General features: G+C 41.5%; 1 protein-coding gene across 1 annotated transcript; it reads right to left on the bottom strand.

Annotated features, from left to right (window-relative positions):
- Positions 1-2083: 2083 nt before the first annotated feature.
- On the bottom strand, positions 2084-17900 carry srl (sarcalumenin). The gene is given in 7 exon segments (XM_018680847.2): positions 2084-4655; positions 4657-5213; positions 5336-5569; positions 5895-6011; positions 7996-8091; positions 8523-8615; positions 17817-17900. Coding segments are annotated over 7 exon segments (1413 nt in total). The 5' UTR covers positions 17878-17900; the 3' UTR covers positions 2084-4400.
- Between the last annotated feature and the right edge of the window lie 994 nt (positions 17901-18894).

Genomic DNA, 18894 nt, shown 5'->3' with positions numbered 1-18894 from the left:
ACACAACTGCTGTTAGCCTACTCCGATGGTGCAAAATGCCGTACGAGTCTAAAAGGTAACAGTTATCATTACCTTTTTGGGAAGAAAAAACGGTAATTCAAATAAACACAGATCGTGCGGTGCATCGATAGACCATATATTGTATCCTAAAATGTGTTTACTCTTGTGTGGAACAATTGCTCTTCAGTGCTCGATCCGACGAAACAAACTTTTCAGAGTCGTTTATTTTGAAAAGTAATTGCTCTGCTTCCGTTTCGTTGGTTACCGTTGCTCCGAGGTTACTGTTTGGGTTTGGCGAGCAGAGAAAGGAGGAGAAGGGCTGACTATTGATGGGATGGGAGGGGAACTGTGGAGGTACGTGCACCCACTTGGGAGAAAGAAAAAGACTCTAGGTAGCGAGCACGTAATTTAGGAAAGGGTGGGGACGTTTTTTTTCTCGCCGCAATGATCGCACCTTCAGTTCAACGATGAAACCCCTCCACATTTTTTTTTGTCTTTTTGACAATAGTGCCCTTTACATTTTGGAATGAGGTCTGCTTTATCTTGTAAGGATGTAAACATCTGGCGTAGGATGAGCAGAAGAAAAACAAAGAGTCGTCACTAGAGGAAAAAGGAAAACCTGGCCTTATAATGAAGACAAAGGAGACAAAATGCCCCAAATAGAAGGGCACTAATCTGCTCTAGATGTTCACCATACATGCATTGGAAATGGATAATAGTGATCATGAAGGATAAAGTATTCAGTTAATAAAGTCAACAGATAACAGCAGACTTAATTCAGTTTTGCATATTAAAATATTTCAGCACCTTCAAGTTGATTAAAAACAGTGACTTTTCAGAAATCATAAGCCTGCGGTATGTGCACCATATTTAAATAAAGAACTTCCTGCTTTAATGCTTCAGTCTTCATTCTTGGTAGCCTGAGAGAAATATTAAACAGCAGTCCTCTGTAGTCAGCTCTGTAGATTCACAGTCAGACAGTATATTGAGAGGATCCTCAGGAAAGACTGTGTACACCCTCTTGCAATCCATCTGCATGTAGGGGACAACAAAAGTATATCCTTTATGAGAGGAATGAAAAGACTTCCTCAACATTTAGATCAAGGTGTGATATATATATAGATAGATAGATAGATAGATAGATAGATATAGAATAAGCAAGACTAGCAAGAGTTTGGATAAGTTTCACAACACTAAATTTACTCTGCAGGGAAAAAAAGAGGGATTTATTCTGGGGTATACACTGAACAAGACACAATACATTATTTAATATATAAATGTGTCCATGTGGCTGTACAGTGTACAGTGTGTCTGTGTCTGTCTGTCTTTGTGTGTCTAAAATCTCAAAAATGTTCTACTGCCAAGATTTGATCTTTACTATAACAACGCATTTCTCATAAATCAGGATTTCTGGGAAAAGCTTCTGTGTTAAAAAGAATATTTTCATTTACATAAAGGCCCAGTGTGTAGTTGTCTTAAGATAGTTGCCATTGAACCACTGACTGTGATTTAGGCATAAAGAGACTACTTTAATGTTTGAGTACTTATCATGAACCTTAATTGTATTTTCCATTTGCAAGTTAGTCTCCTCAGAGCGTTTCTAAAATAATTTTTGTGGAAGAGTAGAAGTACACTCATACAGAAACACATGTCAGGTCTAAGTCTGTGTTTATAGAGTATAGAGCCTTGGTGCACAACTATCAAAACTACTGCTGATCTCCAACACATACACATTCAGTTATACACTCCACTCACCACACACACACACACACACACACACACACCTCCCCACCTCTGGTCACGACAAATTGTTGGTGCAGTGCAGCTAAAGGATAAAACCACCCTTTCAAACCCAAAAGTGAGAGACTGGGCCTGTGGAGTTTACACTCATGGCAGTAAGGTGAAACAGAGTGAAAAGAAACAGGGATGTGAATGTAGAGATGTAATGGAGAGAAAGACATGTTAACAGGAGGGAGGTAGACAGAGTGAAAGAAGGAAAAATCATCTTGATACAAGTTTTAACCCTCTGTTTTCTTGCTCAAGTCTTCCTGATTAAGGTCTGAATAACCACAAAATTTCACTGTCTAGTCAATCAGAAATCTTTATTCTTGATGATCAAGCTTCCAAAAATTGGGCCAAGATGAATTTAAATTTTATACCAAAACAAAAAAAGTGAGCCAACAACTACTTTAATGGGACACACATCCATTCCAGATCTAATTCACAGGTAAATTAAGATAATTGATACTGAAATATACCAAAAGCACAACCACACAACATTGTTAGCCTGAGCTATCACCCCACTATAAACTGTTGCCACAATGGGTGTTAGTTAGTGGTCTGTATAACTTTATACACTTTTACACAGCACTCTCTAGTGGGCATGTTCTGGATCTGCAGTGTAAACATACCAAACACATCCTGTGGAACACATACACTCAGAGAAATGGAGAAAATTAAGCAAATGTGAGATTCACTGGGGTTTATTTGTCAGTTTTCTTTTCCATTATGCTTCAGATTTTAGTCATGAAAACACTCTGCACTATGGGGTTAGTTAGGGAGTACAAAGAGAGAACTGGGATGGGTCTGTGGGATAACTTGGTGCTTTTTGGACTTGTAGATATTACTACCTACCTAATCTTTGATGATTTAGGACCCTGAATTTTAAGCAGTAGTTTGACATTTTGGTAGATTGATACCACTGTCATATCTGTAGAGTTCTCTAAATATGTAGCTGGAGCCAGCAGCTGGTTGGCTTAGCTTAGCATGCAGTCTGAAAACAGGGAGAAACTGTTAACCGCTTCTTTCAAAAGGTAACAAAGTCCACCTACCTTCACCACGAAAGCTCCCTAATTAACACATTGTATCATGTTTGTTTAATCTGTAAAAACAAAACAAAACAAAACAAAACACAGTCTTGGACAGGCACAGTAACTTCCTGGAGTTGCTGCAGGTGGTCTAGCAATCTTAAGGTAACGACAAGACTCCAAAAAGTTTCTGCACCCAGCTGAAAGATGTGTGTATCTGAAGTGTCTATCTACAGTGTATCACTCCAAACCTTTCTCGTAGAGGGTCAATATTTAGGACTTCCTTCTTTCCACAGAGGTCAGGGGTCAACTCATGAGTCCTCCACTTCACCTTTTCCTCTCTATTATCTCCAGGCCACTTTTTTTTCCCACAAAGTGAGAGTTTGTCAGATTGTGCAGCAGGATTGTTCAGTACACAGACACAGCCTACTTCAATGCCCATTTGGAAAGTTTACACAGAAAAATCAATAAATACCTTTCTTGCCTGCAGAAGAAATGGCAGAACAAATGGATAAAGACAGCTATAATTCAAACACATTCTCGTGTCATTTCTTATGTGGTCATTCAGCTAAAAAAGCTGGGAAGCTTATTGTTGTAGGAAAAAAATATTCATAACATTGTATTGAATTTCTGCCAAAGCAGCAAATCTATAGACAAACAGAAACAGTAAGAACAGTTAAGAAGTGAAACAGAATGAACGTATCCACCCTGCTCTGAAGACTCTGACCCTTGAACCCTGACCTCTGCTTCCATGACAGTGCTCATTTCACAGGTTGTCAACAACCAAGACTGATGAGCGAATAAAACTAAGAAAAAAAAGGCCTCATTTGTTGCATGGCAAGGCTGGTTCAGGTGTCAGTATCATGAGGAACTATTGTGTGAGTTTGTTAGGAGGAACATACATGCATTTGTAAAATAAGATGTGACATCTAACATGCAATGTTAATGTTAATCTATGTTGAAAGTTTGGATGACCACCCAAACACAAAGGCTTTGTATAGCACCCACAAAAAGGCTACTTCAAAAACAACTTCTGAAGCATATGGAATTGACCTGCTGCAAAGCAATTCTCTAGATTTTACAACACAAATTTGCAACTCCTGTTTCTACTTTTCCCATTTTATTCACATACAAGGGAGCTGGTATTTGACTGTTTTCAGTCTCAGGATTTTCAATTTTTATTTGATCTTACTTCTTTCTTTTTTTTTCCATTTCTGTTTTTCTTCACAACGCTACTTCCTCAACCCCGAAAACGCAGACAGTCCACTGTGATTGTGCAAGGGAGAGAGGAGGGTGTGCATTTTAACAAAACTCTGTGATCAGTGGCATGTTCTCATTTCTTCAGCACTTGTGTCCTTAAGCTGCCTTATCAAACAATTACTCTTCCCTCCCACTATCTGCGTCATTCCCACGACTCCTAAATTCACCTCCTCATATTCTCCTGAGGAAAAAAACAAACAAACACTAATTTCATCTCCTCTGTCTCCTCAACAATACAGGCGTTCTGACAAAAGCAGGGTTGGCTTCCACCAGGCCCCTTCTCTTCACCTCCTCTTTCTCCTTACTTCCCCCACTCAAGTTATTTTGTGTTTTTCAGTTCTTCCGGTACCGATTCTTTGGCTTCTCACCACAGCCGGTAGCCTCGCAGGAGGACAGGCCAGGCTGTTTGCCAGAGTTAATGCTGCTCAGAAGGGCGGGCAGCTCATTGGTAATTGCCTTCTCAATCTTTTCCAGCAGGCATCCTCCCATGTAGGAGCACTGAGCCGAAAGGGGCTTGAAGTTGGCGATGGGGTTGATGCCAAAGAAGTCACGGTAAGCATCACGGTTGGGCAGGTCAAACTTGCTGACAGTTGGTCTTGGCTAGGATAGATTTGAAAATGTAGAACTTGTCTGGGTCGTCCACAATCTCCTTAAAGACTAGTTCAGGGTCGCTGAAGAAGCTCATCTTCTCTTTAAAGGTCTGGACATAGCGGTCCACCAGCAGGCCGTGGATGCGCACACGGATGCCATGCTGGCGGATGAAGGCAATCTTGTTCTCCATGCGGTTTTCAATCACCTGGTTCAGATCTTCCAAAAGAGAGATTTCCTCTCGCTTGAAGAGCTCACGACTGGTGTCAGGTGCATAGTCATATGGCCAGAAGGAGCTGACGTAGACGCGGGGGGGTTCAGTCACATTGATGAGAGGAGCCAAGCTCCAGAAAAGTGCTCCATAGACTCTCATTAGGTCCTGGGTGGCCAGGTTGTCAGCCTTGTTTAGGATGATGCGGATCTGGGACTCGCGACCCTTCAACTGACGGAAGAGCATCTCCAGCTCCAGGCCAACATCCAGCTTGGTGGGGTCAAACACCACGAAGATCAGGTCAGCACGGTCAATGAACCACTGGCAAACATCATTGAAAGGATAGCCTGGGCAGAAGAAGAGAAATGAATAACTGTCACCAATAAACACTGAGCTCTACCCAGCTGCTTTGTATTTGAATTGTGGTATGTGAAAACCTGCAAACTGAAGGTCAACATTTCTGCTTCACCTCTCTCCTGCTGCTTGCGGTTCTCAATGATTCCCGGTGTATCCACAAAGGTCACACGTTCGAGCAGCTTGTGGGGCATCTCAATACCGATCAGCTTCTCTAGGAAGTTTTGGCCAAACTTCTCCAAGGGCGAGAAAGAACGAGAGCTGTCTGCTGCCATAACAATACCCTCGACAGAGCGGATTTTTTCCCCGTGCATAATAACGGTGAACTCAGAGGTAGTAGGCTCAGCTCCTAAAAACAAATGGAGGGAGAAACAAATGGAGACATTAGCAAGAACAGGACTAGCAAGAGAAACGGACTGGGATAATTTTGAAGAAAAAAAATCTGAGTGCATTATAAATTCAGCCAGGGGCCAGAAATCACTTTTAAGCCTCCATAAGATTTCATGGATCTTACTCAACAAAACCTCCATGATGGTATCTGCCTACTCGAAAACCACCATGACATCCTGGCACTTACATGCTCAGCCCTGTCACATTTAGATAAGGCAGCTGTCTCTCTAATAGTTCTGTAGATTTATGATGGAATTTTTGGGTTAGAGATGCGTGTAACATACCTGTGTAGAGCTGATAGGGGCTGTCATTTAAGCCCAGGAGGTAATTGATCATGGAGGACTTTCCTACACTCCAGGGTCCCAGGAAGAGGACCATGGGTTTGGAAGTGATCTCTCCATCTGTTGGGCAAGCAGAAACGACAGTGATTAAAATCTGCACAGTATGTCTAAATGATGACGAGGAACCTCTCAAGTTCATCCCAAATTTTATATGAAAAATTATGAAAATTATGCTAGATTTTCTTGGTCACAGATGAGAAAAGGAGTGAGAACTCTGAGTTGTTCTGTATCAACCTGTGTTTGGTCTCCAGTCTTCCTTTTGTGGGTCATGAAGGGATAGTTTAACCAAAACATCAGTCTATCCTAATTATATCCTGGGGTTGCTTTTGGGATGAACAAATCTGAGAGACACCAAGAAGTGCACCAGAATAGCACTGTCACTCTTAATCCAGAACACAAAGAGAGATTTTTTAAGACAGGAAATTTAAAATAAATAAATAAATAAAAAGATAAGCAAAGAAACGCATTGAAGCTGTTAGGCTTGTTTAATAGCATGAGGAAAATTTCAGTGAACTGCTGCAGCCATATCTCAGTGACACGCAACAAAGCAAGGCAATGACACTGACATGAGACTCAACAGAGCAAACTGTGTCTCATAGCAAGCTGATATGTGTGTTGTGAGTGGACCTGGTGTCAGGGTGGGAGGGAGCAGGAAAGTTCTGTTACAGGCCACTGGTCCAAACCTGAATGAATTCAATGGAAGTTGAGGATAAAAGTGCCCCCCACCCAAAAGTGTGACAGTGAGTCACATTTTACTCCTAGCCGAACACTGACCACCCTTTCCCACCAGTATCCGCTCCTCAAACCTGCGGGTCCTTTGCTAAAGCCAGAGCTGCACATGCAACGCCCCTTCCATATTTTTACATGTTACACCCTAACTACACAATGAATGTACTGCCTAAACACTACCAAACTTAAAGTCTATTATATTTGCACCACAATTTTTTAATTTACATTTCTTCCCTTTTCATTCTTTAAAATGGAATTGGAGTTTTGGCTGAAATTTTGAATGATTAATTCAAGAAAGAGTAAATCAATTTTGATTCAAATAAAACTGCTGCTCTCTATGTGTCATCTGTGTTACCTTGGGTGTTGCCCCAAGTGAAACATGCCTGCTATTTCTGACCCACAGAGAGCTGTGCAGTATTTATATTGATCTAAGTGACTCACAAATGTATGAGGACAAATGAAGAGGGGGTAAAGGAAGGGGCTGAGCACTTCATGCACAGGTAAGGCCCCCCGCCCATACCCACCTGTGGCTGAGTCCCCCAGGGTTCGTCCGGGGTAGGCTGTTAGGGGATGGGGATGGGGGAGGACAGGAGAGGGAGGGTGGAGCACAGAGAAGTGAAGGCAACAGGAGGTGGAGGAGAGTGAGGAGAGCTCAGTGAGGGAGTGAGGTTTCTACAAGCAAGGGAAGGGGGTGAATAACAATGTGCACGAATGGGAGGAAGAGCACCAGAATCTCGTCCCATATTTGACCTAATGTGTCAAACATGTCCATCTGTAAATGGATGGTGTCCCTGTGTGGTCAAGCAATGAGGTACAGTACAGCATTTCACTCTTAACTACAAAAAAATATATGTTCATTTATACGCTTGACACAAGTGGTATTTGACAAGTTTGCATGCATGCTAAAGCTGGAAAGCCACAAGAGGGCGAACTTTATTTCATTGTGGGAAAGGAAAATTTGTTGTTGGACCTTCAGTGCGCAGCTTAGTGTGCTGAGGTTACTGGTGAATAAACAGTGCACTGTGCAGAATAGTTTTAAAAAAATCAAAAAGGGACATTACAAAAAATATTAGGAATAGAAGAAAAGGGGAAGAAATATACCTTTTTGCTCGCTCAGAGTCTGAGTAAGAGCCCAGACTAAAATAAAAACCAAATGCCCCCAGAGGTGAATGAGTAAAAGAAGATGTTGACTACACCATGGTGTAAGGGCAATGTGTGTGTACAAACAAGTCAACAAATCAGTCACCAAAGCAACTCAAACAGAGAACTGACACAACAGAACAAAGTGCAGACGCAGCCGAAGCCTCTGTGATACCTGAGATCTCGTGCTGCCTCAGCTCATTGTACTTGTAGGCCTGCTCCATCGGCTTGATGGATGTGTGATATATCTTCCGCAACCTCTGTAGAGCCGCTGAAAGAGGACAAGAAGAAAGAGGAAATGATAATGAAGATGTCAGACATAGATGTTTAAAAAGAGACAATTTGATTGGCCACAGTGGAGAAAAAGGAGAGGAAATGAAAGTCAGAGGATTTTGTAAATTTCCTTTGCTCACAAATTGCACTTTTATATCTACATTTAATATCTACATGAGTCCCCTTGTCACATCTTTTACACATTAATCTTTCACTATCACTTCCACCTTCTGAGATAATGTGTTGCATTAATGATCAAACGTCAGGCAGACATTTGAAAGTTAAAAGGAAATCAAAGAAAGGGAATCAAGGGAAATTTCAGTATTAAACTGCTTGTTTTACTGAGCTACCTTCAACCTGTCAAATGCAGTCAAAGTACAAAGCTTTACAAAAAAAAACTTCATCTATTGAATCACCTTTGACCCTCACCTGCATAGTCTCCTGCTTTTTCCTCAGCAGCAAGTCGCAGTGTCTCATCGATGTGAGATCTGTCTCTGAGGACGGAGGTGAAATCTTCTTCTTCTGTAAAAACAACATCAACAAAATTGAACTTGGTTGAAGTTCTCAGTGTACGTCTTTAATGATCTGAGAAAGGAGTAATAGAAGTGGACGCAGGTGGCCACATTTGGTGCAAACCAATCCCATTGACAGTTTCGTTATGAGGCTGACACTGGGGCTGATGACAGCCAGTCATACATTTTCAATAAAGCATTGTTACTGAGGCCAGTGATGCTGCTATTTCCGGATGCACATCAATCAGCACATCCTGAGTCTCAATATTATCATTGCTGCTAGGAATTTAAATGTGATAGCTAGTAATAAAAGCAGTTTTAAACTGTATGCCAGTATCAATTTCAGACATAGCTGGTGTTTGAGCTGAACTCAAATGTTTCTTTTGTACACTGAACATAACAACACTGAGAATTACAACATCTTATCTCACCCTGGGTGAATGCTGCAAAACCATCAGTTTTAATGTCATTTTGTGCAGACATGAGTCTTTCAATATGACTTTTATTAAAACACACAAAACCAATCCACAAAAAGGTAAATAAAATCTTGTGGTTTTCATCAAAATGTTTATGGATTTTTTTAAGCTTTAAAGTAGAACAAAATCTTTTATTTTTTTGTAGTGAACTTTATGTGAAAACTGAGTGACTGTCCTTCTATATGCAGGATATACATTAGATTTGGTGCTGTTTTCCAAGGTGGCTTACACCCCACAACCCACACAAATTGTGTGTGTGTGTGTGTGTGTGTGTGTGTGTGTGTGAGAGAGAGAGAGAGAGAGAGAGAGAGAGAGAGAGAGAGAGAGAGTGAGAATCCAAGAGAACATATCCGCTCACCAGTGTGTCATGTCCACTTTTGAACATATCAGATTGCTTAGATGACAGCTGTTAGTACAATCAGTTCTTAATTTAGAAAGCAAATGCTGAAAATAAACAGACAAAGACATTTGTTCGACATCACCATGGGCTTAATAACAACTGCAAAGATAAGAGAGACAGAGAGAGGGACTTCCCCAGTTTCATAAGGGACTGGGCGGAGAACTCAGCGGCGGACTGAGTGTTCCCATCAGTAATATATGTGACACAATGATGTGCAATCCTCTGTATTTTCTCTTCTATATTTATCCACCTATCACAGACTTATCACACTGTGAGGCCTGTCCTTGTGTGCCCAGGCCTCAGAGCAGGCCTCCCTGTAACACCTCCCACATAGCCATGCTTCAGACAAACCTGCTACGGCTATGAACTATATATAGGAGAAGTCCTCCTTGTTCACACTTGCATGCCCTGGGGAGGGTTATGGGCCTTAGTACCCATGCTACCAGACACTCCCCTAATAGAGGTGTTAGGGAATTTCAATAGTATTTACAGCACGTTAGTGGAATATTGAATCTGATATTATAATACCTGTAGGGTGATTAATTGCAGTCATTCACTTGTAAATCAGACACATGTCATGATCTGAATATTGATGCTGTTATATAAACACATTGCCTGCATACTTCCTGTCAGCACAGCGCAGTTAAGTTCAGTTTACTGGCACAGGAAGCATATTAACATAGTTCGAAAATCAATTCTTGACTTGATCTTAAAATAACATAGAAAATATAGCATAAGATAAGAGAGCTCCTAAGATGTCCTGTCCCTCCTTCACAAAAATCTGACTAAGAAAACAAACAAAACAAAATCAACACTGCTTTCTTATAAAACTAATACTAGACCATGTTCAAATGAAGAGACCTGCATGGAGGAGCTGTTGCCCAAGGCACAGTCCTCTGATCTCAGCTGGTGACTGGGAAGGAACCTGCTGAGCCCGGGCTATGACTGGGCATTTGTGCAATACTGATCACTAATCAAAAGCGGAGGTGGTGTAAAGCAGAAGTACCTGGGTGGGGGGTAAGATATTTTTATTAGGTTGCAGCCGTCTTAGGCCAGGAGAGAAAAGCTTTAATAATTCTTATGTTCACTGCTGGCGAATACAGTCTCCCCTCAGTTTGTTACACCATATTGACCTGGAACAGGTTCAATAAATGTAACAGTTTACAAACATATTTCCACTCTGATGTACTCTAAGGACAATTTTTCACATAAATATCGGAATCCTTTATTAGAGGGTTGATGTGTAGATTAGCAGCAGGTTCTGGTTAGAGAGAAACAGAAGTAGTCAGGAGGTGACTTAAATATTCCTTTGAAACATTTAGACACTCCATAACCCCACTCTCTGGTATCACAATATATCTTTAGCTCTGGTATTTACTATTTAAAATTTTTGTCATGTTAGAAGTATATTTTTTGGCAAAATGGAAGGTATCACTATAAGAGCATTCGTGATTCTGGTGAATGATTTCCAGTGTGAAACATGCTGACTTCACTCATTTTTTATAGAGTGTGAGCTTTCTTGCATGGTGCAATGACAATCACCTTGACCTTTGACCTTTTGAATATAAAATGTCATCATTTTATCCTTTTAGACATTTCTGTGAAATGTTGTCATAGGCCTAATTAGCATATGAATTTTTGAGTATGTTACAAGTTGCTTTGTGAAGTCAGGAACCAAGACAGGGACCTTAACCTTTGAACTTTGACAACCAAATTCTAATCAATTAATCCTTGAGTCCAAGTGGATGTTTATGCCAGATGTAATAAACTCCCCCTGAGGCGCTCTGGATACATTGCAATCACAGGAATGGGATGGATGAACAACCTAAAAACATAATGTCTCCTGGCATAAAAAATCAAATGACTTTAATTCAAAATGACCGTCACTGATTAGCATTTCTTCTCAGCCATCTTTCTTACCTGTACCCTAGTAATCTGATAAGACTGAAGAATATTCTTTTACAGAATATATTAACAAAATTGCTTCTTTGCCATAATCAAATACTGTACTGAGAAGATTTGTATCACCTCTGACTGGGGCTTCTGTAATGTTGGATGATGACATTGTTTTCCACACATAATAATAAACTGTATATCAGTGTAAGAAAATGCCTCCCTGTCAGAGGGCAGCACTGTCGTGGCATCCTGCACCGTAACCTGGAGTACAGCCACTGGCCATGTGGTCAATGACTTTTAGTGTCTCTGGCCAAGAGTCAGAATGGCACGTTGCATTGGCCAAAACCAATGGTGCATCAAATTACAAGTAAAATCATCTGAGGGCCTGTTTGTTTACTAGCCTGATGCAAACTTGTTTATATTAATAACACATTGGTCTTGAAGATATAAATATGCTTATACTTAGTAAAAAGAAGCTGGGTCAATAAAGGTATCTGCCAACTGAGAAATCCAGGGTGTACTTTCCATCAATCAGATGATTTGATAGTGAATCACACCACAGAAAGCCAAAAGAAATATTTCAAATTGTGCACAGCTAAGCAGTAGTGTAACTTATACACACACACATGCACATACAGACACATAACGGCATATTGTATGGCTCAGGCTTAAATGAGACCCAGCAGTTGCTCCTTTGCAGTGTGGCAGCAGTGACACACACTGCTGGTTAAGGAACAACACAGCACTGATGATTCTCCCCGAGTCAACCTGCTAAAAATAAATCTGTGTAATGTTGCTCTCAGCACGGTGCAAGAACAAGAGAAACCAAAAGGGTAGCAGCCAGAGTAAAATAGGGGTATGAGTAATGCTGCAATGCCTAGAAAGATCTATCTATATATGTTGCTGCGTATTTGGATACGTAATAGGCCACATGTTTTGTTTTTACTCTCAAGAAGATACAGGTAAATGTGGGAGCGAGAGAAAAAGAGTTTTTCCTAAGCAGGAGGATAGTCATAATGATGCAAGAGTAACTGGATATTATCCTTTTTAAGCATGTGAACTCATAAAGACTTGTGCATCTGATAAAATAAACCAAAGCAATAAAGACATTTAAAATCAGTTTCAAGTCAGATGATTGCTACATGCCTGTAGAAATAACAATAAGCATAATCTTGTAGCACCATCTGTGATACATGGCTGCCATTTTGCAAATGGTTGCTCCATGTCAAATTGAACCATGGAGAAACACTGGGTAAGGATCTCACACAGGATGCAATTAATTACAAAAGGAAGAAGAGAAAAAAAATTTTTGTCAGTGTGAGAGAAGTCTCCTGTCAGAGGACACAGAGGATGATTCAACATGAAGGCTAAAGTGGCTTTTGAGGAACAAATCCTCTCTCATCTTACTCAACCTACCAGGCCTGTCCCTGCAGCACACAAAGCTCACTCGAGCTTCTGTAACTTGACTCATCAATCAGAAGAGTCGTGTCTTTTAACACTAGCCTCTTGACTGGGCCTTAACTGCTGTGAACTTGTTAACACCTTCCAATCCTGTCAATCCCTGATGGAGGCCCTGGGACAGAGCTCCGCAAAGATCAGAGAGGTAGTGTTGCCTGTGGATGGAGGGCCTTGCATCAGCGCTCAAAATTAACCCTGCAGGCGCCAGGGGAGTTGAACCCCGGACATCTGCACCCTGGACCATGTGTCCTCACTGAGCCCGTTGCCACACAACCCTCCCTCAGTTTGGAGAAACATTCTGGTGGCATCGGCACATCCAGTAGGAATGTTGGCAAATTAAGCCTACCATGGCCTCAGTGGCTGGGTAAGTCATACCTCAATTATAGATTCTTGTGTGGAGGCTATTCAAGCATCAGGAATAATGTCAATCAGGAATAATGTCAATCAACAACTCCAAGTATGTGCCAATACGCTGCTCAAGTTTAAGGATGCCCCTCTGTTTTACTTCCCCTGATGTCTTGAAGTTCACCATACAGATGCTTTAAAAAGGAGGGCTTCTATATATTTCTATATGTCGATGTGCACATGCCACTGTAATTTGTTACATCAACAAACTGTGGAGCCAATCACAGTTTAGCAAATTATAGGCACAAATCTCAACCAACTTCATAGCTGAAAGAGCTAGAGATCACACACTGCACTAAAAAAAGTATTATTTATTCTACTCAAAGCATACAACCAGGGAATACCCTAGGTATTATGTACTTATGTATGTATACATGTGTGTGCTGGTATGTATCTACAGTCATGTGCATTTACACTGTATATATTAGGTATCTGTGTATGTGTAAAACCCCAGGATCATGTTCTGCTTGCAGCACAGTGCAGGTAAATTGAATTAAACTGAGCATGATGAGGACAGCAGGCTTGGAAGCCCCAGTCAGAGGATTTATCCTGAGCATGAGGGGGGGTTGAGGCAACCTTAACTGAAGGCCATGGGGTTCCACTGGAGATCTGCGGGGAAGCACTGAATTCATTCAAATTTGAACAGAGTGGATAAATTTTTTTCATAACCACTGGTTTGTAAAATGATTTAACTGTCTTTAACATAACACAAATAAGCAAATGATCTCTCTCTCTCTTCATAAGGACATTGCATATACATTTCTCTAGAAAGGAAGCCCAACGAATGCAAATGCACATGATTCTTCCTCTACCAAGGGTAAGCGGTATGAGAGTAGTCAGCAGAGTTTGTGCAGGGTGTGGTGAGAAGAGGCCTCAGATGGCAACAGGTGGCACAGCCTGTGGAACTAGTACTCCCCCAGAGTCAGAAATAGCCCCACAATGGGTCAGAAAATGGACAGAGGGGGGCAGAATAGCTGCCTCCTATTTTAAGGCTTTGACTGTTAGTCAGTCTGGAGACTCAGAGACATCCACATCTCACAGAGCTAACTGTGTAATATACAGGCTAGCCAAGTGAGAGCTACTGCACCAGGAGCGTTCATGTAAGTTTAAAATACCATAATGATAGCTGGTAATACAGGATGGTTTACCTTGTATCTACAGCATTTTACACAATAAATACACCTCGATCACCCGTATAATTCAATGTTTGTTATGTCTATGTATATATTTCACTTCCTAGCTTCTAGACTTCTAGACAGCTAGACATGAAGTGGAGTGACAGGCACAAGGGCAAAGGCACTTTACGCTGAGGTGTTGATCTGATGCCTCTATCCCTGCTCTCCTGTTCGAAAGCCAGGAAAGGATGTCAGGTGCCCTTGGGATTCGGGGGTGGGGGGGCTTGTCTTAAGGAGGGGTGTGTAGTAAGGGCAGTTGAATATGACTGGTGTGTCCCCACTACTACTAACATCAGAGGGATGTCCCAGACATGCCACATGCCATCAGAGGGGATCACATGGAGACAGTGTGCCTTTAACTTTCCATGCTCCCCCCCCCCCCCCCCTGCAAGATACAAGCATCTTTGGCCTCCTGTATATGTATCGAGGATGGATAGTATTACCACTCAAGTATAAACACACTGGTGTTAAGATCTAATCAAGGCCTGAAAGAGGCTGTGATATATTTCTGTTTCAATAAAGTTATAATTTGTTTGGAGAGACATAACATTATGCACATAGCACATATTTTTATTCTGAGTGCACAGTTTTCACAGTTTTCTATATGCATTTCAGCATTAATGACATTTTCATATTGTATTAGTCGTTATTATTTGTAAGGTTTCTCTGCCGCTGAATGTGGTTTTGTGCCGGGAGATGGTGGTGGTGAGGGTCATTTGCCAAGAGCTTCGGCCATTTACAATATGCCCCCGCTTCTTTAGGGCAGACTGGATGCCACAGTGAGTTGCTATTGGAAAGTGGTGAGATGTGAGTAGAAGAAAAGAAATGATAGAGCTAGAAGCAAATTGTTGCTGTTGAAAACAGCTCTTGATGAGTTCGGCCATGAGGTTTGATACTGAACTAGAAACCTTATTTCTAGATCTCTGGACAGTAAACAGCTGTTAATGCTAATGTTGGCTATGTAACGATAGCAACACTTACAAATACTTCTTTCGAGCCCCTTTCACACTCAAATCCCATGTATGACATTGAATACATGGCCTCAATCCTCGTTTGGTCAGTCAGAGCCATTCACACAAGACCAGGTTAGTGTAGGGTTTCTAGCAACCTTATAATAACCCTATAGTTACTATAGTAACCTATGTTTACCATTACATGTCGACACTGAGCAGTGTCAGACCCACATAAAACCCCAGAAGTGAGCAGCATCGTTGGTCATGTAAAATACCCATTAACACCAGCAAGAAAACACAGATTTCCTGTGGTCCTTGCTTTGGCATGAAAATGGAAGCTATTTTACTCCTGCAGGTAAAATGACTGTAAAGGAAATTGCAGAGTCACATGAGCTATGTGAAAAGCACTTCTAGCATGTTCCAGGTATGTTTGCACTGCTACACTCAAGTCTAATGATGTCTAATCATACAGCGATGACTGCAAAGCATTATTATGCAGAAAGATTACTTCTCTTCTGTCTACAATGTCCAAAATCAAGGTGCCCTAATTTGCTCCAAGTGTAAATAGTTCTAAACAATCAATTATTGCAATGGATTAATTGTAACATAATCAACTGGCTTCAGTCTTCTAATTTGTCTGAGGCATGTGACAGAAGTGAGTGTCGACATCAAGATTATCATGTCATGGTGTAGGCTCTGCTGCTGCTTTCAGCTTTTTTCTCCACAAAATGTAGACATTAGTGTTGTATACACTGTTAATGGCTTTTGAACTAGAAATCCGCACTGACCCAGGCAGTTACACAGCCTATGATGAAACGATAGCAAATCGATTGCACATTCTTTTAGAAGGAGATTACCCTTTCTGCTCCCCTCTGCAGACTTAGCTTCTTCAGTGGAGTTCCTGACAGAGATCGAACCAATCAATAACACAAATAATTACACACTGAGTGGCAAGGAGTTCATGATTCTCATAATTGTCCTTAACTTACAGGTGTTGGAACCAAAGCTCCTACATGCTCTGCAGGAAAAAAAATCAATACAGATTATACACAACACGGTGAAAAGACACCTGCATGGGCCTGCAGAGGAGGTCTATAAAGGCATGAGTTGCAGCCCCAGCACAGCCCCTCCTGCCTGGAGAATGCATGTCCCTATAAGGCCAACTGCTGGGAATAAATTGCGATTGTGACAGTGCAGAGTGACAGCAGCTGTGCAGCGTATCTAAAGGGGAGCGTGGGTGTGGGAGGGGTGAGGAGTCAGGGAAGGGGAGTCAAATGGAGGGAGGAACTATAGTGGACAGTGTTGGGTTTCAGGAGGCCTTCCAATCTTAGACACCTGACAGCAGTCTGGAATATGGAGGCCTGGCCCCAGGCTGCAGAGCTGAACGCCACCCCAAGGACGGACAAGGGTGACAGACAAGGGTAACGGCGACCGCCCCGGTCCAGAGCCACAGACCAGTCCACATTTTTAGAATGGGCAACCTGGAAGATGTTGTTACTGTTGTTGTTACTACGACAGTCAACTCCACGGGTGCCACATAATCATATTTATTCTGAGATTGTCATGATCCCTGTATTTTATGATACTATGGATTATCATCACAGGTGATATGGGAATATCTGGTCTGGAGTAACTCTTCCAAACCAAGTTGAAGAGGACAAAGTTCCAAAGGTGACCAAATCAATGAATTCTGAAGTTAAAGAGAGGAAAAGCTCAGTGTCCATTCAAGCTCCAGCATGGCTGTTCTCCTCTCCTTGGTTAGACTAAGACTTTCCATCAGCTGGTGCCATGCGTTAGGACAGCTGACATGCTGTCACAGGAGAGGCTGAACTCTAGCTTGAATAATCCTCAACTGCCCTCCTTTCGGAAACTCACCAAAATGGGGATAAGACATTTGTTCACACATCAAAAGCATTACAGTGATTAAAAAGATACGAAAAAACAGTTAAATCCATCACTTTGTATTGGGTGACAACGGTTTAATTATAAACTGGAACAGACTTTAAATAGTGGCAAAGAAAGACCAGGATAACGTGTCTATCTCTGTCTCCGTCTATCCTTGGCTGATGTCCCCATGACTATCACTGTCCCTGTGCACTCTGTCTCCAGAAGTCAGTGCCATTCCTGAACAAACTCCCCCCACAACTGACATAAAAACCTCCCAGTACTTCCTACTTTCGTCCAGATTATTCCTGGTCATTTTAACAGCCTGAATCACAACTGAACAACAACCTCTGAATCTGATCAGTCACTGTGTGATTGAACCAACATAGCAATCATGTACGGCAGCAGCACATTCATTAAACCAACCTCTAAACTTGCACCATGTCACTGTTTCATTCATTAGCAGCACCTGTACACAAACATATCTCACGCTCACAGAGCACCACCTCACATAAAACAGGAGGAACCCACCAAATATTTGATCAAAATACTTTGGAGTCTTACCTGCTGTGGCCTGCAAAAGCAGCAGGGAGAGGAAACAGCAGATCGAGACTGTACCCTTCATGATGGCTGCCAGGAGAACTCTGATAGTAACACAGACTATATATACCCAGGCAGGGAAGGTTAAAGGGCATGCAGAGAGAAGAGGCGGGGCACAGAGCAGGCCAGCTGGTAGAGGGACTAAGATCTATGTGTTTGAGGTGTTGCAGGAGTCATAGCATGCCACAGGGACTCTACGTGTGCAAGCAGCTGACTCTCCTTTTTAGAGAGGTCACAGCCTGGGCCTCAGCATCAGTGCACCAAGACCTTGCTCTGTCTTTGAGTGCAGAATCATTCAACCTCTCATTATTGATCATTTTACAAAATTTCTTTTGAAGAATGAAAATAGGTACATGGAAATATGACATTTAAGATAAGATAGAAGATAGTGGTTTAAAAGGCAATCTAGCGTTAAAAAGGTGAATTGCCTCGCTCTACATTAATGGAGAAAGAGTAGTATGGAGAAGGAATAGTTCTAGTGACATTCTGGGAAATATGCTTATTCCCTTTCTAGTCAAGAATTAGATTAGAAGACAAATACCACTTCCATGTTTGCCCATTGATTATAAAGCTACTGCCAGCAGCCAGGTAGCTTAACTTAGCACAAATACTAGAAACAGGAAGAAGACAGCAAGAAGTTACTCTAGCTCTGTCCAAGGACAACATAATTCATCCACTGATTAAGATGTATTATCTTGTTTGTTTAATCCACAAAAAACAAAGTGTAAAATCATAAATCATCATAAATTTTTCTGTGCTGGACATTCTCTTGGCTTTACACTTTAAATAAGTTACAGAATGCCAATTAGTGTGTGTTACAGTGGGTTTTATTATCTACAGACAACGCCAGGCTAGCTGTTTCCCCGTTTCCAGTCTTTTGCTAAATTAAGCGAACTATTTACTGGCTGCTGCCTTTTAGGTCAAATATGAGAGAGGTATGAATCTTCTCATCTAATTCTCTGCAAGAAAGCAAATACATGTATTTGTCCAAATACTTTTCAACCAATTAGTTACCCAGGTTAAAAATAAACAAACTGAAAAT

This window comes from Lates calcarifer, linkage group LG11 (genome assembly GCF_001640805.2).
Source record: "Lates calcarifer isolate ASB-BC8 linkage group LG11, TLL_Latcal_v3, whole genome shotgun sequence".
Lineage (NCBI taxonomy): Eukaryota > Metazoa > Chordata > Actinopteri > Centropomidae > Lates > Lates calcarifer.
Note: the sequence above shows the minus strand (reverse complement) of the source record. Positions and strands in the feature narration are given on the sequence as shown.